This window comes from Lagenorhynchus albirostris, chromosome 6 (assembly GCF_949774975.1).
Source record: "Lagenorhynchus albirostris chromosome 6, mLagAlb1.1, whole genome shotgun sequence".
Lineage (NCBI taxonomy): Eukaryota > Metazoa > Chordata > Mammalia > Artiodactyla > Delphinidae > Lagenorhynchus > Lagenorhynchus albirostris.
This window is the reverse complement of record NC_083100.1, coordinates 62,190,520-62,214,126: the sequence shown is the minus strand read 5'-3', so window position 1 is coordinate 62,214,126 and position 23,607 is coordinate 62,190,520. Positions and strand designations below refer to the sequence as shown.

General features: G+C 34.3%; 1 protein-coding gene across 3 annotated transcripts in view; it reads left to right on the top strand.

Annotated features, from left to right (window-relative positions):
- The window catches only part of UBR3 (ubiquitin protein ligase E3 component n-recognin 3), a 230,900-nt gene that overhangs the window by 112,964 nt on the left and 94,329 nt on the right, over positions 1-23,607 (top strand). For 2 of the 3 annotated variants that reach the window (XM_060152670.1, XM_060152669.1), the window contains exons 20-25: positions 390-531; positions 4,064-4,168; positions 5,248-5,421; positions 5,608-5,640; positions 7,253-7,713; positions 11,789-11,877. In XM_060152670.1, coding sequence (XP_060008653.1) covers positions 390-531; positions 4,064-4,168; positions 5,248-5,421; positions 5,608-5,640; positions 7,253-7,713; positions 11,789-11,877 — 1,004 coding nt within the window. The remainder of the gene's footprint in view (positions 1-389; positions 532-4,063; positions 4,169-5,247; positions 5,422-5,607; positions 5,641-7,252; positions 7,714-11,788; positions 11,878-23,607) is intronic. The other variant, XM_060152671.1, reaches the window with a different exon arrangement.

The following is a 23,607-nucleotide window of genomic DNA, read 5'->3' as shown; positions in this document are numbered from 1 at the left end:
TCCTTTTCATGGTCAATTTAGTGCTATGTTTTTGCATTTTTGTCCTTTGGTGATTTCGTTGTTTAAAATGGTCCCCAAGTGTAGTGCCACAGTGCCGTTTAGTGTTCCGGAGGGCAAGAAGGCTTTGATGTGCCTTACAGAGAAAATTTGTTGTCAGATAAGCTTCGTTCAGGCTGTTATAGTGCTGTTGGCTGTGAGTTCAATGGTAATGAATCAATAATATGATACATCCAGAAAAAGGTAGAGGAAGTTATGATCTGTACCTAAGGCTATTCCAAAAAGTGCTAAAGTAACATATATAGTGTGTGATGAAGCTATGGAATCACTATTTAAATTACATTTTAATCTTGAGTCTATCATCTAATTTTAGTATTGTTTTATTTTTACAGTTTAAAACAGAGTGGAAAATTCCCTGGAAATCCCTGGCCTCCCTATAAGAAAAGGACGCCACTCCATCCCAGCTATAAAGGTCTCATGAGACTTTTGCACTGTAAAACTTTACACATTGTGCTATTCACTCTGCTTTACAAGGTACAGTAGTAATTCAAATAGAAAGACTCAGATTAGAATTTATTACCATAATTTGTAAATAAAAGTGCTAAAGGATAATATTTACATAAAAATACTATTTATAAAGTAAAGTGTATTTATATGTTTAAGATGTGTGAGGATATGTCATAATCACATATATATGAATTGTATTCTTTATGTAATTTCAAATCTAAGTTGAAAATAACAGCTATACCATTTTTGGGGGGAAACTATTCATATTGTCAGTTTCAGATAGGAATTTTTTTTATGGTTTCTGTGCCACAAGAAGTGAAATATTGTGTGAGTACAGGAAGAATGAAATGAACAGTAGGGACCAAACAACCACCAGAATCCACTAAAATGACAAAACTAACATGGCAGCCATAGGAGCCAGTGACCCTGTGTTTAGGCTTGTTCTCTTGGCTTTCTTCCTCTGATCAGGAATGTGACATGGAGGGATTTGAATGGGCTCCTAAGTGACACCATTAAGGATTTTCTTTCGTTAAATACCTTAGAAACTCAAAAGGTGATGCTTTTACTTTTTTGTTACCTAGAATTTGTTTTATCCTTGGGTCTTCTCACACAGAACGGACTTACTTATTTGGCTAACATTAGTTGTGTACTCAAAAATTGTATACATAATATCATGGAGTATGTGTCTATATATATAACAGGCATATTTATGTTCTAACCTGGATAAGAAATGAAAGACAAACTATACTCATGTTATATAGGTAAACTAACTATAGACATTTATAAAGTAACTAGACACGATAAACATTATACAGTTAGATACAAAAAAAACTATTGTTTCTTCTTTCTAATTAGAATTTGAAAAATTAAACATTAAATTAAAAAAGTAAGCCTATTTGTTAGGCAAATTTACAATTACTACATATGCATTATTTAAATTACTTAAATTTAGTTAAGTAGACACTTTAGTTTTTTTCTTGTTTGCTGTGTAAACAAATATAACTTTTAGATTTCTGTACCCCCTATTCTTTTTAACTCTACCCCATGACCAGTTTTTTGTTTTACTTGTAAAAATTACTCCTGTTAAAATTTTAGACATGTGCCTCAAAAAAACAAACAAAAAAATAAACCATTGAATGGTTTATTTTCATTAAATTCTAAGAGAATTATTCAGTAAAATGATTTAAAATGTTCTTTTTTTCATTAAAAAAAGTAGAATATTTTTTCTTACTAAAAAGATATTTGTGGGTTTGATTTTTTACAAATAGATTTTTTTTTTGAATGTCTACTTAGTGCCAGATTTTGTTTCAAATACTTTATATACACTTATATACATTACTTTGTTTAATTCTAGGAAACTTCCTTATGAGTGAAAGTTCTGTTGTTATTCTCATTTTTCAGATATGATTTTTAAGTTTTAGAGATTAAATAACTAGTTCAGATAGTGAAGATAAGTACATATATTGGGTTGGGCAAAAAGTTTCTTTGGGTTTTTCCGTAACATCTTACAGATAATAAATGTCAGTAATTCTTGATTTAAAAATTAAAGAAGCCTACTGCAAATGATTTGTGTCCTTTCAAGTTAAATTTTTTCAACCTTTTTATTTGCTTACTGTAAAAATAATATTTCATCAAAAATAGAAAGGCAATATTGTTATAAGATTATTATGAACAAATTTTTTAAAATCTCAACTTTGTAATAGTTTTCATGACTTTTATGATAATAGAAGAACCTTTAATTGACATTGCATTGGCAGGTCAACTTTCTAAAAATCAGTGTCAGTAAACCATTTCATCTCCTGCCATGTTTAATATTAAAAAACTTTAATATAGAACATGTTGATAAAAATCCCCAGAAACGATTTTTATTTTTTTTTGTAGTACCTAATAAAGTTTTTTCTTTTCTTAGCCCTTAAGTTACTCATTTGAAGCTGTAAGATGTAATGCCATACGGTTTCAAGCCAAAATTTATTTGATTTTAGCTAGTAATGCTCTATTTATTAAGAGGAGGCAAAGTAGTAATGATAGGCAATCCTTGGGAGTTTGAAACTGTTCTAGTATTGCTTGTGCTAGCTGAGTGTGTGGCTGAGCCTTGGTTTCCTCCCTGTAAAGTACTGGATTAGAAAACATGACCTTTGTTGCCTCCCAGCCTTCAGTCCCCTCTTACTGTTCTTGCTCCTCCCACTATCCATACCACCTATCTACTATTTATTGAACACCAATTGCTAGATACTGTATGAAGCAAGTAACAGATAGTGATCATGTAATCCTTGCAATAATTCTGGACTACTCTTCCAGTTTTAAAGATGAGAAAACTTAAGGCCAGATGTTGCTCAAGGTCAAATAGCTAAGTATATACAGAATTTGTATAAAAAACAGGTTTTTAAAAGGTTTTGAAAGTCTATTCTCCTCACCACTGTGCCACACAAAATATGAATGGAAAAGCCGCCTCAGTAGTCAGAATAAGCATTAGAAAGTCAGTGAACTGAAAGTCTTTATTTTTTAGTCACAATAGATTAGCTCCTAAGTGACTAAGTCCTTTCCGAGCTCCCTCTGCCGTTTGGGCAGTTTCTGCTAGGCTCAGCCTAGACTGGCCTCTTTTTTTGTTCTCTGTAGTCTCATCTGCAGCTGACAGTGCCACTCCCTGCAGAAGCTCTTCCTCTTACCCCTTCCATAGTTTGACCAGATGACTTTTTTTTTTTTTAAATAATGAAGACAACATGATAGTTGCCAGGCTGTTTTTTTCTTATGGTATTTTATGTGTCTTCTGGTTAATAGTTTGTTGCAGCATATTGAATGAGTGATTGGTATAGGTTAGCCCCAAAGTCCTGCATAAATTGTGTAAGGCTTGCATTGTGTATTCCGTGTATAAGGTCAGATTTATCAGTATTTCCTCAGAGAAGCCTCTCTCCTAACCACTTGCATTTCTTTTTCCTTTCTCACTCATATAAACCACACATTGCATACACATTTACACAACAGCACAAAACACTCAGGTTCAGAACTTTAATTTTAGAGACAGATTTTAAGAATATTAATGTTCCATAAACAATTATTTTGCTCCCAGTTATATGCCAGGTGCTATGCCAAACACATTTGCATGAGTTATCCTATTTAACAAACTTATTTATCTGATATCTTTGTCATCAGGAGAAGAGTGTCAGCAACTTAGAATGTAAAATAGTCTTGTTAAATTACTTTATTAGATACTAGTATTTTTATAATAATGGTTTTAGTGGATTATTTAATGTCTTAACCTTTAGGAAATCAGTGAACTAATATCTCTGGATATTGCCTAAAATACTGTGTGATCTTGAGAGGGAACCTGTTTTACTGGTTTTATTTTTGTCTTTTCACCAAGGTATGGCTTTATTTACGTATCTGATTATGAATTTTGTATATATATGTATATATATGTACATATGCATACATACACATATATATGTGTATATGTATTTTATGTTACTTTCATCTATAGCATTAAAATATTTTTTGATATTTAAGTGAAATATGTTTTGTGGAAAAAAGTAATTACAGGGCATCTTTTCCCTTTTTAAAGATTTTGATGGATCATCAAAATCTGTCAGAACATGTACTCTGCATGGTTTTATATCTGATTGAATTAGGACTTGAAAATTCAGCTGAAGAGGAATCAGATGAGGAGGTAAGTAGTTTCTTGTATTTTTAAATGTTAAAGTTATGACATGCCTTAATAAAAGGTTGTATGTCATCTTGAAAGGTATTTATGGATTCATCATACTCAGATGAAAATCTTCCTAAGAACTATTGGAAAAGGCCCTTTTTAATCTTCATGTACATATGTTCTTTGAGAGGTTTCGCTAATACATTAAATTCCATTTGTAGAATTATTGAATTTGAAATTCGTAATTCATAATATGTAGATGTAAGAAACATGGTTAGTGCACTTTTGGTGTTATGCTAATAGCATTGATTACTGGTAAATAATTGTTATGTTAGGAATTCAGTCTAGAAATTCTAATAATTTGATTAGGGATTAATTTTGAATAGCAAATTGTTTCTGTAAAGGTTTTAAGTTAATGGAGTAAGTATTGTTATAAGGGAGAATGTTTACTTAAGAATACAAGTTGTTAATCTGTTTCAGGATTTTATAAGTATCACTTCCATAAAAGTAATTGTCACTACAAATTGATTTTATAATTAATTGATATTTTCCTCATCCCCTCCCTCCAAAAAGACAGAATACAACACAACATAATAACAGCAAAAAAACAAACAAACAAGAAAAAACCAGACAAGTAAAAAGACTAGGCTGTACTTTATATTCTAAGTTGAGTCAACATATATTCTTTCATAGATATTAAAAGGTCATTACGATTCCTCTAAGACTAAGTCAGACTTTTGGTTGATTTTTCAGACTTTCTTCTACAGTTAGTCCAAATTAGCATTATTTGACTGTATTATGAGTTACTCCTAATGGTTGATGAATAATATTCTGTACTAAGTATTTCCAAATTGAAAAGTGTATTTTTTTCTGGAGAAGTTTAGCTGACTGCCATTGGACTTACCTATATTAGTACTGAGAAATTTGTTCTAAAATTTTGTGTTTGTATTTGGTTTTATTAGCACTTTGTGATTTGTGAATGAGACTATAAGGGATTCAGGAATATGACAGGCAATAGACTATTATTTGGGCTTGTTACATTTCCATTGTACCTTAGACCAGATTGGCAAGGTTTGATATTCATTATGTTTATGTTTTAGGCATCAGTAGGTGGACCAGAACGTTGTCATGACAGTTGGTTTCCTGGTAATAACTTAGTATCAAACATGCGACACTTTATAAATTATGTTAGAGTGAGAGTTCCAGAGACTGCTCCAGAAGTGAAGAGAGACTCACCTGCAAGTACCAGCTCTGATAGCTTGGGTTCTTTACAAGTAAGTGTAAAAGAGAGAACAAAAAAAAGGAAAGACTTTGTTATGTTGGGTTGTGTCATTTAGATCATCCTATCATATCCAAAAGAAAAATAAATGTGGTTGTAGATAATTTTAAATTGTCTTTTATTTCCTCTGATATATCTAAGCAACTTTTGCCTCACCCATCTTTTTCCTTTAATCTGCCAGAGTTCACGTCGGCCTAAAGTTCTTCAAAGAGAGGTAGAAGTATATAATATTTGCATTAACTAGCAATATGGCTTTAACTGGAAATGGGGACAAATGCTGAAGTATTTGTGTGTATATGTGTGTGTTTAATTAATATAGTTAGATTAAAAAATGTTTAATGTGTGTGTGTGTTTTTTAAACGCAGTAATTTCGGCTTAATTTTAAAGAAAATTCATATTATTGAACTTAAAAAATAATACTGCATATTTAATGGTGGGTTTTTCTTAGTAGTGTTAGTATTTTGGGCCAATTATAAGCGGCACATTTCAGTCTGTTTACATTTAGCATTGTTACTAACATCTTAAAAATGAATGTTCCCTAAATCAAAATAAATTGAATCTTTAGTTGCTGGTGGCATGCCCATTCACAACTTTTTTTTTTCCTCCTATGGCAGTTAATTAACTTTGATAAAATAAGCCCACAAAAATCTTAAACTCCATATATTGTGTATTTGGACGCATTTTGAAAATCAGCTCTCTCATTGCATGTAGCTTAATTAATTTATAGAAAGCAGAAATGAAAAATCTTGATATGACAGGGCAAGTAACTAAATTTAAATACCTCTAATTCCTACAATATAGATTTTTGCAAGTAAAGAACATTGAATCAGACATTTCTTGTTGAAGAGTCCATTTGTAGGAACTTTCTTTGTCTTTGACAATATGTTTTTGCTGTGAACACCATAAAGAATTTTGATTAAAATATTGGAATCTATAAGCGGCAGCCTTTGCCTCTAATGCTGATACAGAGTACGTTGAAAAACAGCTTGGATGTTAAAAAAAAATAATGTATGTTACAATTTAGCTCATAAAAAGCTCAACTGATTGAAGTATCCTTTCTATGCTTGCTTAAAAAAAATTAATGAAATCCATTAAACTAGCTTGTATCTTAATTAAAAGATGATTTCTAAGAGCCCTAATGCAGTTTGACTGCTTTAGCAGAAAAGGCTAGTTTGAAGATAAATTATTGAGAGAAATGGTTTTAAAAAATCTGTTCAAATTATAGTGATATTTAAATATGAAAGAGATTAGTTTGATTTTTCATCTTTATATTTCACTTTAGTAACTTAAAGCATTTGTGTTAGAATTAATTTTCAAACTTTTGAAGTTCCTTAAAAATGAAATTAATTAGCAGTTCAGATTCATTAATTTGGTAAAAAATTAATTTATAATTTTCTTAGGTGGAAGATATCATGGTCTTCTAGAAGTTGGTAAAGAGTATAGTATTCTTGATGAATGTTGGATAGAATAGCTTTTATTCCTTTAATCTGATGAAGGACTTTGTTTATGATTCCTCTTTAATATGGCTATAGAAACTACTCAAGCTTTGTCTATTTTCCCTGGTAAGTAGGCCCAGGAGGTTGTAAAACAGGTGTTACTGTGGCTAATCGCCTTTCTCCTCGATCGTTTCCAGGTTGAGGGGGACTAAGTATATTTGAGAGAAGTGAAGAGACAGATTTACTTAAAGAGCAAATCTATTAAATAAATAAATCTTTGGATGAAACTTTGAACATTCCCTTTTGAAAATGTAGTACTAATATGGTTTTAAACTTGACACTTGAGTAACTTCTCTTGATTTTTCTTTTTCTTTCTCTTTTGAATGGTAGAATTCTGGTACAGCTCAAGTTTTCAGCTTAGTAGCAGAGCGTAGAAAGAAGTTTCAGGAGATCATCAATCGCAATAGCAGTGAAGCAAATCAGGTGGTTCGTCCTAAAACTTCAAATAAATGGTCTGCACCTGGTTCAGCTCCACAGTTAACTACAGCCATTTTGGAAATTAAAGAAAGCATATTGTCTTTGTTAATTAAACTTCACCACAAACTCTCAGGAAAACAAAACTCCTACTATCCTCCCTGGCTTGATGACATAGAAATTTTAATCCAACCAGATATACCTAAATATAGTCATGGAGATGGTATAACTGCAGTAGAAAGAATTTTACTAAAAGCTGCATTGCAAAGCAGAATGAACAAACGCATCATTGAAGAGATATGTAGAAAAGTGACCCCTCCTGTACCACCCAAAAAGATCACTGCTGCAGAGAAGAAAACACTGGACAAAGAAGAAAGGTAATTTTTATTTTTAATGCTTTAAACTAATGTATGGTACAGTTGAAGATTTTATATTACCACCCCCCATCCCCACTTTTGGCCATCTGAGGCTGATCACCTGGATGTTTATCAGCTGTAATCATAGCTGATTAGTTTGTAAGGTAAATGGAATCAAAGATAGTCAGTGCTTGTCCATTTAGCATGCTCGAGTTAGTTATCATTTACATTTAGAATACATATGGTGACAGCCATATGTATTCTAAATGTGAATGTACATGTATGTATTTAAAGGTGAGCTGTAGAGTGCGTAGCTCATTGTTTTAATTAAAGAAACATACTGAAACTTATAAGTTTATTATAAGTTTACAAAGGAGTAGTATAGGAGACCAAACACATATTCTATCAGTGCTATTATTATTTAAACATTTTTGGAGGTCTCATACATCTTTAAGCATCTACGGCACATTTTTGTTTGTTTCCATTTCTTCCTTGATGACAAATTTTTGTCCTTTGAGGATGGGTTTAATTTTTAAAACCTTTTTATTTTGAAGAAATCTCAAACTTACAGAAATGTTTCAAGGATAATACAAAGAACTTCCTGGATCATTTCAGAGTAAGTTGCTTTACCCTGGAATACTTTAGCGCGTGTTTTTTAGGAATAAGGTCGTTTTCTTACCTAATCAGAATACACCTTTCAAAATAAGGGAATCAACATTTTATTTAGTACGATAAAATCCCTAGATCCCAAGTTTTGACAGTTGTCCCAGTAACGTGTCTCAGAGCAAAAAGATCCAGTCCAGAATCACTCATTGCATTTTGTTGTCATGTCTCTTTGGTCTCCTTCAGCATGGAATAGTTTCCTCAGTTTTTCCTTTATTTTCTTGACCTTGGCACTTTTGAAGATTATAGAGCAATAGACACTGTAGAATGTCCCTCAATTTGGACTTGTCTCCTTTCCTATTATGTTTGGATTCTGATGAAGCACCTTTGAGAGGAATATCAAGGAAGTGTTGCTGGGGAGTTGCCTGGTGGCCTAGTGGTTAATATTCCGGGCTTTCACTGCCATGGCCCGGGTTCAATCCCTGGTTGGGGAACTAAGATCCTGCAAGTTGCGTTGGCCTGGCCAAAAAAAAAAAAGGAAGTGTTGCTGTTTTCTTTTGACTGCATCCCATCAGGTGTCACATGATTTTAATTTGTTTCATTACTGGTGATTAACTTTGATCACTTGATTATGAGGGTGTCTGTTAGACTTCTTCACTGTAAAGTTACCCTTAGTAACTTTCCTCTCTTTTTTCCCTCCTTTGTAATTAATATGTAATTTGTGGGGAGATACTTTGAGATGCTGCAATATCCTGTTCTCCATCAACTTTCAGTTTATTCATTTATTTACTTATATCAGTTTGGAGTTATGGATTCCTGTTTTATTTTATGGGTTATAATTTCATGCTCATTAATCATTTTGATGCTCAAATTGTTCTAGATTTGACCAGTGGGAGTCCCTTCAAGCTGGTTTCTGTGTTCTTTGGATTTCTCCCCACCATTCTTTGAGCATTTTCAATTATTTTCTGGGCCAAGAAGATAGCCCAGGTTCATCTTGTGTTTGGTATTAGCCATTTCTCCAAAGAGTCCTGGTTCCTTTTAGTAAAGAATCTTATTTAGAAACTACAGTCCATGTGCTCATTCTAATGAGCTCATTCACAGACCCTCTTAGTGGGCAAAAATGTGTGTGTATGGGGGGCGGATAAAGGGAGGGGAGAGAGAGTTATTAAAAACTATGACTGTGAGTTCAACCTGATAATCCCAATTCTAATCCAACACCATAGGATTTATTCTTCTTTTCCTTCTTTTCATAATTGTAACTCTCTCCTCCCATAGTGAGAAACCTGGCCCCTATAATCCTTAATACGTATTAATTTTTGATTAATTCCCTTGTATGTAACCAATTTCTTGTAACTTTCCCCCACACGAATGCCTTCCTGTGCCGGGCCGTTGGGTCTTGACACCCTGTCCTAGGCCACTGTGCCACCTTCCACGTTCAGGAAGGAAAGAGAGTGCAGGAGTGGTGTTTTTTTTTTTTTTTTTTTTTGCTGTACGCGGGCCTCTCACTGTTGTGGCCTCTCCCGTTACGGAGCACAGGCTCCGGACGCGCAGGCCCAGCGGCCACGGCTCACGGGCCCAGCTGCTTTGCAGCATGTGGGATCTTCCCGGACCGGGTCACGAACCTGCGTCCCCTGCATCGGCAGGCAGACTCTCAACCACTGCGCCACCAGGGAAGCCCAGGAGTGGTTTTTAATTTTTTGAAATGGCTAATGTCATTGGGAGTCCACTTTGATGAGTAAGGTGAGTGATCAACCTGGATAATAATATATTGGCTTAAAATATAAAGTATAATATAAAAAATAAGTTATATTTATAAAATAGGTAATACAGTGAGTTTTCTTAAGTGGGCCCTGAATTACATTTAAAGTAAATGTTAGAAAAGGAGTGTTAAAAATCTCTTGAACTTTATTGGCAAAAATATGTAACTTTTCATGGTAAGCTGGACCACAGTACTTGATTTTATAGATGTTTGTGATTATCTCCACTAAATGGGTCGGAGTGGATGTGTGAATAATCTAAAAATTACCATCAACATTCCATTCTTCTAAATTCTATATTCTATATCCTTTAATCATTTCAGATTAATAGCAGAATTCTTTTATGTTTCCCATAGAAATTACTACATAGAGTCTCAGTTTAATAAAATTCTTTTGTAGTATATAGATATAATAAATGGTCACTAAAAGAAACTGCTATAGTATACTCCATCCATTATGGTTTTTTTTTCCCATCCATTATGTTTTTAATGTTCTTTGTATCATGGGCTATGATAAATCCCTTTTTGAATTTAGTTCAAGTAAAAAGTTTGTCTCTCCCAATGAGTTAATGTATAACTTACCTTTTAACCTTTTCCTTCTTCCTCTCCCTCCTCTCTTGTTTTGAATTACTATATGAACCTTACCTTGCTGGGGGTAGAATTTTATGCTTATTAGTATTTCTAGCATCTTTAAATGTAGGGAAGCCTATCTCCTGTCTTTATTAGTTTACTTTTATTTTCTTATACTTACGTTATAGTCATTTTTTTTCTTTTTCAACTAGCCTCAAATTAAAATGCTCTTTGGAAGTAGATAAGGCATAATTAATAAATAGAATAAAGTGAACTAATCCAAAGGAATATTTATGCTTAGATTTGGAATATAGTTTTATCTTTATCTTGTATTTGAGACTCTTTCATATTCTTTTACTTCAAACAAAATAAACCAAACTTGGAATATTTCCTGGTAGAAACTGGAAAACTTCCTGGCTTTTTGCTATTTCTCTTTTAGGAAGAGACCTGTTCTTAAGGTAACAGTAAATCTGACTATTCTTTTTAAAAATAATTAATTAATAAATTAATTTTTGCTGCATCGGGTCTTAGTTTCGGCACATGGGATCTTTTGTTGCGGTGTGAGGGCTTCTCTAGTTGTGGCATGTGGGTTCCAGAACGCGCGGGCTCAGTTGCCCCACAGCATGTGGGATCTTAGTTGCCCAACCAGGGATCGAACCCGCGTCCCCGGCACTGGAAGGCAGATTCTTAACCACTGGACCACCAGGGAAGTCCCCTAAACCTGACTATTCTTATCTTTTAGATTCTGTTCATAGCTTAACATAGTAGTTTCTTCTAGCAATGAGTTTGCTGTTATTTGTACCTGGGGTTAAATTGTGGATTCCTAGCTAAAACTCTTGTTGCTCTTGCTATGAACTGACATATATTTAGGAAATTGTGTTGTTGGACATCCAAATTTTCTATCTACTTTAATTATTATTTCACATTTTAAAGTAAATCGTGGCTTTTATTTTTACCTATTTAAGCCCAGTGATTTTCAAACTATTTTAAAGCCGCAGAATCCTTTTAAGGACAATAAAATTTTACCTGAAATTTAATACATAGTACAGAAAATTGGTTGTTCTTAACTGTGTACAGGGGGCCTTTCGTACATTATATACTCCTGAAAGATAGTAGGTATGTCTTAAGCACGTCTGGTACTTATCACTTTATTTCTGTTTAATCTAGACGACAAAAGGCCAGAGAGAGGCAGCAGAAGTTGCTTGCAGAATTTGCTTCACGACAGAAAAGCTTCATGGAAACGGCAATGGATGTTGGTAAGTCAAAATTTATTAGTTTAGAACTCTCATACTTACAGTTACAATTACCTTAGGGATTATCTAGTCCAATCACCCACCAGTTTTTAACATTACAGACATGATTTCTGGTCTTTATTTAAACAATAGAGTGATGGAAGATCAGACCTTTATTATAGACAGTCCATTCTGTTGTTGAGTAGCTACAGTTGTTAGAAAGTTCTTCCTGATGGTAGTAATACAGTATTCTCCTGCTGCTTTCTTCTGTTAAACTGTCCTTTAAATTTGTGAGGTTCATCAATGTGAATTTACTTATTCTGATTTTTTCCTGTGAAATTATTCTAAGATCCTTAAAATAGTTTTCAGATACTTTCAGTGTCTCTTCCTGCTGCCCACCCCTTCACTATTTCTTAAAATCAGATGCCCTTCTCACTTCCATTAGGATTAGCATTAGCATTTGTACAATGAGAGAGGATGCCATTTTCCTGTGTGATGGTAGATTGCTATGAGTAATCTTTTACAAACGTAGGAGAAATAGATTAAATCTCAATTAATCTCAGGCTTCAGTTAACCAGGATACTCCCTTCCCTGACTATTACTTGCATTTCATTGATTTCTCTCTCTGTCTCTTTTAACTTTTAGACAAAAATGCTGAAAGAAAATACACTGAAGTTGTGCCTTTAGTTAAAATATATACACATATGTGCATTCAGACATGCAAATACAGTCTCATGCACATAAGCACATGTAACTAGAGTTATATATATATATTAACTAATGTTCAATATATAGCTAATGTTCACAAGAGGTGTGAAGAGGAGGGTCAGTCCAGATTTAGCATAATGTGTTCTAAACCATCAACAGTAGAGTTATGTTCAGGACATAACTTTGATGTAAAGTATACTAAATTCTGCTTATTGGATTAACTTGCTATCAGTTGACTTTTTTTTTTTTAACATCTTTATTGGAGTATAATTGCTTTACAATGGTGTGTTAGTATCTGCTTTATAACAAAGTGAATCAGTTATACATATACATATGTTCCCATATCTCTTCCCTCTTGCGTCTCCCTCCCTCCCACCCTCCCTATCCCACCCCTCTAGGTGGTCACAAAGCACCGAGCTGATCTCCCTGTGTTATGCGGCTGCTTCCCACTAGCTATCTATTTTACATTTGGTTCAGTTGACTTTCTGATAAGAAATATGAGGATTTAGTTCATTGACACTGTTTTCACTTTTTCCATTGTGTTTTCTTTTCCTTCCTTCCAAAAATTAATAATTATATATATTTTTTGGTTTTTACAGATTAAAGATAATTGTAATAAGTGTTACAATTAAGTGTTCTATTAAGTGTTCTATCTATAGCCAGTTTTTCATATCTCTTCATATAAAATGAACTAATAACCACCCTTAGTTTTCATTTTTCTTTTCCTTATCTCTACCTTCTGCATTTTATTAGTTACTTCTTTTCTTTTAAATTAAGGTTGCCAACATTTTGTTTTGCAGTTGCAGTCAAGTCTTCCATCCAAAGGTTTATTCTATACGTTGAAAAACAGTTAAGATAACTGTTTGAATGTTGTTGAATACAGGGCTAAAAAATAACTTAGTATTCATTTACTTTTTTTTTTTTTTTTTGAGTCCACTGGCCTGACTCCTAGCGCACTTTAAGGAGATTGTATTTAGTATATAGCCTCTTTTCTCACAGTCTTGCAATTGCTAAAACCATACCATCCTTTATTCATTTCTGTTTGGGCCATTACTTTGTTACATTGTCTTTTGTTTCTCCTGAAGTTTCCAACTGCCTTTTTTTCGAACTAATATGCCTTTATGATATCCCTATTATTCTGCCCACTCAATCATACTGTCCTTTGCATGGAATTCTATTCCAGTCTGGTCCATTTTCTCTGTAGGCATGCTCTGCAGCCATTACCTTAGGATTTTCCTCTTATCATGTTGATCTGGGATTTCCTGCATCTTATGTCTTTCTGGGAGTCTTGTTTATTGGAGTGCAGCCTCAAGTGTATTCCCAATAATGCTTGTGCTGGAAGCTAAACTTTCTGATTCTTTATATTTCCAGATGGAACTCTGGTTTGCTCTCATGCTTGATTATTAATTTGGATGAACGTAAAATTCCCCATTGATACACTTTTTCTGTTACAACTGTTAAAGCAATACTCCCTTGTCTTTTGCCATTAATTTGATAAGAAGTATGGTGGTAGTTTGATTCTTATTCATTTGTGGGTGAGCATTTTTTTCCCTTTCCTGTGACACTTTTATAATTGTTTGATCTTTAGAGATCTGAAGTTTTATGATATGTATCTAGGTGGATCTTTTTTCATTCTCCTTAGTACTTAATGGACCTTTTCGGTCTGAAGATTCATGTATCAGAAGCTCTGAGAAAAATTTTTCCTATGATTTTCTTGATAACTGGTATAGCCATCTTGCAAGATGACCCTCAATGATCCATACCTCTTAGTATTTATGCCCTGTGTAGTCTTCTCTGACATTGTGCCAGAATTGGTAGACATGATCACTGGGATATGGCAGAAGTGATGGTATGTCATTTCTGAGATTAGGTTATGAAAGATACTATGGCTTCTCTCTTGACGGCTTTTCTTTCTCTTGGATTGCTCATTCTGGGGAAAGCCAACTGCCATGTGGTGAGCAGCCCTATGGAAAGGCCTGTGTGGTTAGGGACTGAGGCCTCTGGCCAACAGTCATGTGAGTGAACTTGGATGTGAAACTGCCAGCCCCATTCAAGTTTTCAGATGAATACTGCCCAGCTGTTAGTTTGATAGCGATCTCATGAGAGATGCTGAGCCAGAACCATCAGCTAAGCTGCTCCCAGGTTCCTGACCCTCAGAAACTGTGTGAGATAATAAATGTTGTTTTAAGCCACTGAATTTTGTGGTAATTTGTGAAACAGCAATAGAAAACTATTATAATACTTTTCTCCTTATATTTTCTTTATTCTCTTTTGGTGGGACTCTCACTACTTGGATATTGGATCTCTTGGATTGATCTTTTAAGCTTTTATGTCTTTTTTTTAATACATCTTTATTGGAGTATAATTGCTTTGCAATGTTGTGTTAGTTTCTGCTGTACAGCAAAGTGAATCAGCTATATGCGTACATATATCCCCATATTCCCTCCCTCTTGCATCTCCCTCCCACCCTCCCTATCCCACCCTTCTAAGTGGACACAAAGCCCTGAGCTGATCTCCCTGTGCTATGTGGCTGCCTCCCACTAGCTATCTATTTTACATTTGGTAGTATATGTATGTCAATGCTACTTTCTCACTACGTGCCAACCTCCCCTTCCCCCCTCCCCGTGTTCTCAAGTCCATTCTCAACATCTGCATCTTCATTCCTGCCCTACCACTAGGTTCATCAGTTATGTCTTTTTATATCATGTATTCTTTTTGCTTTACATGCTTAGAGGTTTCTTCTCTTCAATATCTTGGTCTTACTTTGTAGAATTTTTTCTCAAATCTTTCTGAATGTCTCTCTTTCTCAATTATCCTTTATCCTTCTGAATTACTTAGAAAGTTAAGTTGGTCTTTCATGTTGTTAGTTTTCCTCATTTGCCTGATAATCCTTGACTCTCCTGGAAAGGTGGTCTGGGTAGTTAATTTGGGTTTACCCTGCTGAGGTCTAAGGTTTGATTCTAGTAATTCTCTTTAGCGTGAGTAGGGATGAGGCGTGTCGACTGTCAGACTTAGATTTTGGTGGGAGGACTGCAGACTACTCTGTTTGGGCCCCCAGATGTTAACACTCAGTTAGAAACCCCAGTGCTCTCCAAGTGACTTGTTCAGTTCCTCTGGAGAAAGATAGTCTTTTTTCCTCTGTGAGGTAAATGTCAAATTATCTGAGTGCTCTGTCAGTCAAAGTTGGGGAGGGAATTGGGGTGCTGAGTAGTGAAGTTCTGTATATAGACTTTTGATTAATTACTCTGTTTTCAGAGTCACTTAATACTTATGACTCCTATCCTCTGCCTCACTGACTGATTCTGAGCCCAGAGTTGACATTCTTCTAACGGAGAGATCAATTCTTCCTTTCTGTAACTTTCTCGTAATACATAAGTGGTTGCAGCTTTTATGAATTTCTTTCATTGTCAGCATGTCTCCATCTCCTCCAATCTTTTGGAAATTTTATTGACATTTCTTATTTGTTGGTTGGTAAAACTCTCTTCCACAACTCCATCCTTTTTCTATATTCTTGGGGAAATATTTCTTTATGTATTTCTCTACTTTTATTTCAGTGGTTTTTTAGAAGGAATGGAGACAAAAGCCTGTGCTCAGTCTGCAATCTTGATTAGATACTTACTTATATTTGTTATTATAATATATAAAGTTAAAATTTCTGTTATTACAAAAGCATTAAATTTTTATTATAGAAACTTAGAAAACACATATAATCAAAAATAAGAAAATAATATTATATTTTTACTATCAGATTATACTATCAGATTTCCTAACCTAGGCTGTATCCTTACAAATCTTTTTCTGAGTATATATGTATATAAATGCTTTTTTTTTTAACCAAAATGAGTTAATTTCACACATGCTGTTTATTCTTATGAAAAATTTCAAACATACAGAAAAGCTAAAGGAATAGTAGTATAAATTCCCATGTACCACTATAATCCTCCCCTAGTTAACATTTTTCTTTATTTGTTCTTTCCCTCTCTTTCTGTCTGTCTCTACTAAATGAAGTAAGTTATAGACATCATGACACTTTACTCCTAAATACTTCAACATACGTGTCCTAGGATTGAGAATATTCTCCTACTCAAGCACAATATACATCATATGTAAGAAAATTACTTTTTCTTTCAAAGTAAATAGCTTCAAATACCAACCTGGATATTATGTTAAACAATGAAATCATTGAATTAAGTTTAAAAAATTTTAAATTGTTTACAGATCGTTTTGTCCTTCGGTAATTCTACTAAGGGTATATAGTCAAAAGCTCTGTGTTCTGAAGTCACTTGAGAGCAGTCTTTTTGGGGGAGGTAGTGTAACCAGTTTGATGTACAGTTCGGTTTGTTTGTTTGTTGGCAACCTTAGGAACTAAGAAAAAAAACTTAGTTAATACTGCTTTTAGAAATCGTTTTTATCTGTTGCCGCCCACTCCCAAGTGAGATAGAACAAAAACAGTTTTCTAAGGAATTGATTAAGCAAAGTATCCAGATGAGGTTAGGTAGTATTGTCTTGAATAGGAGAATTGCCACCGCATTCCCTGAGGAGACTGGAGGGAAGAGGGAAAGAGTGGATGGAGATAGAGGTGAGTTCCATTAGGGGCAGGGGAAGTGGGAAGTTGAGGTGATCACTCAGTTGCTTCAGTTTTCAGGGCTAAGTAAAACGTGAGTTCTGCTGAGTGAAAAGAATGCCACTTGAGGTTTGGAATAGTTGCTAATGAGAGTGGGAGATGTTGCTCACCCAGGCTAAGTATAAAATTTGATAAGCAATGCTTAGGAACCAGTTATGTTCACAATCATATATTTGAATGGCAGTAGTGTGCAAAGTTATTGACTCACTGCCCTAAATCTTACTACTTTTTGGAAGGTTTGATCTTTTTTGGTAGTAGCCAGGGCACAGGAACAACAATTGAGGGATCAGGCAGACATGATTGCTAGCAAACAGAGGCAGTTCCCAGAAGCCATCAGGATAATGGGCTCCGCTCTCTCCTAGTCCCGGTTCTTGCATGCTGCAGTGGTGACAGGTGAGGTAATAATAGATTCATGAGCGTTTGGTTTATTTATGTTGGTTATGGCCATGCCAGTGGGATTCTGGACCATTCAGATTTGCATATTCCTTTTATTTGTAACTCACTCCCTTCCCAAAGAGATCTGTTTGACCCCTAGAACCTGTTTGAGATCCCATTTTCATACATCGCTCAAGATAAAAATTACAGAGTCCTATGTCTCACTGCCTCTGATTACTCTGCTCATTTACATCTGATATTATGTATTATAATATTATTAACACATAAAGCAGGGCCCACACCTGAGGTACTATTTAGCAATAATACAGACACAATTTAATCTCAGTCCAGTCCTCTGCTTTATTTGTCAGATACCTTTTGTCTTCTGCATTATTTCCCATCTGTGTTGTAAATGTAAGCATTCTGTAGTTGCTTCTTTCTTATTTTGCCTTTATCTTTGTGTTTGAGGGATGTTCTCCCAAGATTTCTAGTCTAGTAACATAACATGTAGAGTATTTTGAATTTATAACATACAGTACTTTACAAGTCCTCTAATCAAATATTTTACATCATTAGGTAAAAATTTAAGGACAAACGCTTTTCTCTCTGAATGCAACAGATTTCTACTCTGTGATTAGTACTCTTACTTATATGTTGATAATGCCTTTTTGTAGTTATCAAATTTTCTATATGAAAAGACTCCCTCTGCAATTCCTTCTGTCTTTGTCTCCTGATTACTATACCCCATTATTTGTTTTTACTAGCCATCTAGGTATAGAAGTCAGGATGTTAGACCTTGATTCATTAAGGCTTATCAGATAGATATGACTGAAATCCAGCATAATTGTTTCAAGTGAGAGTTTAGATGCTTAATATAGAGCAAATTTATTTTGGAAATTATTTTCTTATCTTAAATATACTACATTTAATCGTAGAAGTTATATGGTACAGAAAAACATAAAGAAGGATGAATTTTATCCCTAATCCCACCATCCAAAAGACACATACATTACAGATGATACTGCGTAGTACAATTTGGTTTCATGTCTTCTTGCTCAACATTTTAGCATAAACATATCCCTATATTATTATTAAAACTCCTGGTAACTATGATTTTTAAAGGCTTTACTTCGTTGGAGAGGTAGCAGGTAGTGGTTATCATCATGGACTCTGGAGCCTTACTGCCAAGTTCATATTGCAGCCACTCCATTGCCTGGAGTAGTTTACTGAACTTCTCTTTACATTGGTTTCCACATAGTTAAAAAGGGATTATTATACTGCCTACCTCATAGGGTTGTTGTGAAGATTGAATGTATTAGTACATTTAAAACACTTAAAACAGAGTGCTTGGCACATAATAAGTGTTTATAAGCATTGGCTATTACTATTATTACTTTTATTCTATAATTTACTTAATCATCCCATCATAATTGGACTTTAGTTTTACAGTTTTTTAAATTATTATGAACATTGTATATACAAAACCTTGTCTGTATTTTGGGTCTGGGTCTAAAAGTATGAATTTTGGGGGATGATGATGATATATATTTTTGTATGTTAACTGTGTAACCAAAACTATGCTAAACACATTCTGTATATTGACTTATTTGTCCTGATAGACCCATGAGATAGATGGTAGTATTCCAGATAAAGATGCCTAAATTTAGGTTAAGAAATTTGTCTGAGATTATACAGTAGTAAATGGTGGAGTATGGGCTGTTAATCAACAAGCTCTTTACTATTTCTTCATATTTGAAGCAAATTGAGCAGAGTTAAGTCCCTCCCCTCCCCTACTCCCCCAAGTTGGTAGCCTGGAGATAGAAAGGGACAGTTATGAGGATAGTTGCAAAATAAGAATTGATAGACTGATGATTGATTGATTGAGGTACAAGGTACAAGATAGAAGGGATATTCAATGTGTTTGGAAAGTTTTATTTATTTATTTTTAAACCAGAATGAAAAGAATACTTCTTTTCCAGTAGCTGAAACAAAAATCCTTGGTGTGTCTCTATTAGTCTAGCCTAGTTATAAGGTCAGCCCCACTCCAGTCATATGAATCAAAAGTGGGGGTGATGGTATGATTCTCTAAGCAAAAATTGAGTCCTGCTGTTAGCAGATGGGACAGTAGATACTAGGTAGATAGAAATAGTAGCTGTCCACAGTACCCATCCTTTAAGATTTCATTTGGAAAGTGGGGTAGTCCAAGCAGGAGCTGGCATAGATCAGGATTTGGTTGACCTCTTATTGTTGTTAGTTGTGGAGGGAGCTGTTTATTTTGCTATTTAATAGTATAGTTTAATTTGAGGTTTATCCTTTTTTTTTTAATAATTTACATAAGAAAGGGGGTTGGGGATATATATATAGACATAAAAATAGTTACATCCCAGTGTCCCCTTCTTAGGTAAATGATAACATACTATGTATAATTCTTCTACCTTGCTTTTTTCACTTAACATTATATTCTGGAGAACCCATCATGCAGTGTATAGAGATGTTCTTTATTCTTTTTTCTACCTGTATAGTAGATTCCCCACAATACCACCCCCCCCATAGTTTATTCAAATGGTCTTCTATTATTGGACATTTGGGTAATTTCCAGTCTTTTGTTATACAAGTTGTATTGCAATGAATATCTTTGTGCATGTATCTTTTTGTATTTTGATAATGTATCTGTAAGATAGATTTCTAGATGTGGGATTGCTGGGTCAAAGGGTAAACACGTGTAATTTTGCTAGATATTGCCAAATTACCCTTACGGGGTTGTACCATTTTGCATTCCCATCAACAATGTGTCATAGTATCAGTTTCCCTATGTATTTGTCATTAGAATATGTTGTCAAACTTTTGTATTTTTGCTAATCTGGTAGGTGAAAAGAAGTGGTATCTGGTCTAATTTTAGTGAGCATTTCTCTTATTATGGAAAAGGATGCTGTTTATATCTTTAACTGCTTCTTATTCCCTGACACATCTTTTTGCTGCTTTAGGGTTTGATTCTATCATAAATTAGCCTCTTTTATATTCTTACATTTGCTTGGAATCAGGCACAGCTGTAGACTTGCTCTGTTTTAGGTAGGACCTATCTACTTGTGACATTGGAATGCATATAGTGCATTAGTCCTATGTATTTATGGCTGTTGCATGTTATTATTTTATAAATTATGTAAATTTTGCTGTGTTAACTTGTGAAATTCTTATTCTCTCAACTAAATAGAAACTAATTGAATTTCTTTTCACTTAAATTAGAAAGCAGATCTCATGGATAGAATACTTTTTATGTTGGTTGCTCTGATTGTAAATTTGTTCATTTTTGAGGGATGGTGCTGCATCTGTCATTCAAGTCAGTCATCTGTGATGTGGTATATTTCAAAAAAAAATACAGCCCATAAATGTATGTTATGTTTTGGTTATTTGTTCCATAAATAAGACCCACTGATACCAACCCAAGACATTAAAAAAAATATGCTTAACATATCATACAAAACTGTATGAAAGCAAAGCTTATCATCTCTTCCTACCTTCCCGTTTAAATCTCACCCCTCCAGGATAAACCATTATAAACAGGCTTTCTTGTTTCACATGAATACATTTTGTTTCTATTTGTTTTTCCTGAAATAAAAATTTACTGTATATAATACTGTACAGTTTGCTTCCTTTTTTTTTTTTTTTCTTTTGGCCTGCCCAGTGCGGCATGTGGGATCTTAGTTCTCCGACCAGAGATTGAACCCGTGCCCCCTGCATTGGAAGCACGGAGCCTTAACCACTGGACTGCCAGGGAAGTCCCATGCTTCCTTTTTTAAAAAAATTGAAATATAATTAGTGTACAATATTATGTTAGTTTCAGGTGTACTACATAGTAATTTGATATTTGCATAAATTATGAAATGATCATTTTAAGTCTAGTAACCATCTGCCCCCATACAAAGTTACTGCAGTATTATTGACCAGATTCCTTATGCTATATATAACATCCCACTGCCTTATTTATTTTATAACTGAAGGTTTTTGCCTCTTAATCCCCTTCAGCTATTTTACCTCCCACTCCCCACTCCCCTTCCCTCTGGCAACTACCCATTTGTTCTTTGTATCTATGATTCTGTTTCATTTTGTTTTGTTTTTTTACATTCCACTTATGAGGTCATACAGTTATTTGTCTTTCTGTGACTTACTTCACTTTAACACAGTACCTTCTAGATCCATCCATATTGTTGCATATGTCAACATTTCATTTTTTTATGGCTGAATATTATTCTGTGTGTGTGTCAGTATGTATACTTCTTTATCCATTTCATCTGTCAGTGGACACTTAGGTTGCTTCTGTATCTTGGCTGTTATAAATGCTGCTATGAACATTGGGGTACAGCTTCCTTTCTAAAACACTTAACAATGTATCATGAATATCCCTGCAAATTAGTATCTGTAGATCTCTTTTTATCCCAGATAGCATTATGCACACGTGCTTGCATATGTATGCAATGTTATATACATGGGATTAATATAAATATTTTTAATCCATATTATTTTTTTCTCCTTCCATGACCCATGCTTACAGCTTGCTTGGTGTATTCTTGTGCTTTTCTCTGTATTTATATAATCATATACAAACATACTACAATTATATGTTCATATCAGGTTTCCCCTCCTTCTCCCCTCTCCCCCTTTCTTTCTTCCTTGATTTTGATCATTGTTTGCTTTACCAGATGGGATCACTTTTTGCTGCTCTCTACCTCAGTAATACCTCCAGGTGTTTTCTAGTAGTTCTGATTCAGTAGTACTCAACTTTGCACATTAGAATCATTGTATCCCCCTTAAAATAATATCTGTGCCTGGGATCCACTATAGACTAGTTAAAGAAGAGTCTCTGGGATTGGGGCTCAGGCATAGGAACCTTTTGAAAGTTCCCAGCTGATTCTTAATGTGCAGCCAGAGTTGAGAACCACTGCTCTAATTTGTTTCTTTTCCTTCCGTTTCTTTATTTGAGGGGAGGGAGGGAAAGCTCATAATAGCCCATAATGAAGTACTTTACTCAGCTATTATTGGATTCACTTTGTTTTCAGATTGTTTTTGATTTTGCTATAACTAACAGTGCTGTGGTAAACAGTCAACGTAAGTTTCTGAAATTGGTATTTCACTTTATATATCTACTCTTTGGTAGCCACTAGATGGAGATAAGTGTTTATATAGTTTTAATACTATTAACTAATAATTTTAAAGAACCAGTTACAGTGATGTAAATCTGACATTAACTCAGGTTTTTTTCCATGTATTGTCAATTAAAGATACAAAAAGTTCTTTCTCCTGAAATTTTTTCGTTTAGGAATGAAACATTTTCCTATAAAGCTAAACTTAGTTTTACCATATGATACAGCCATCATGTTCTGAGGTATTTACCCAACTGGTATAAAAACTTATGTCTACACAGAAATCTGTGTATGAATGTTTATAGCAGCTTTATTCATAATTGCTCAAAACTGGAAATAGTGAAGAAGTCCTTCAATAGATGAAGGGATAAACAAACTCTGGTACATCCATACTATAGAATACTGTTCAACAATAAAAGGGAATGCTGTATCAAGCTGTGCAAAGATGTAGGTGAATCGTAAATGTGTATGCTTACTGAAAGAAGCCTGTCTGAAAAGGCTACACACTGTATGTTTCCAGTTACATGACATTTTGGAAAAGGCAAGACTATAGAGCCAGTAAACAAATCAGTGGTTGGCAGGGTTTGGGAGTCGTAATGGGCTAAGTAGGTGAGGCATAGGGGATTTTTTAGAGCAGTGAAATTATCCTGTATGATACTATAAAGTTAGGTACATAACACTATGCTTTTGTCAAGACCCATAGGACTTTGTAACAGAGTGAATCTTAAGTATGCAAATTAAAAAGTCATTTAGGAGGTTGGAGGTCTCAGGATGGAATACAGAATGTATCAAGAGAATCTAACTGTATATTACAAATGTATGAAACAACTTCATTGAAGGGAATGGGAAAAAGGTGCTTAACTTGGAAATGAGTGGAATTGCTTAAGACTGAAGGCAAAAGGAACTGCA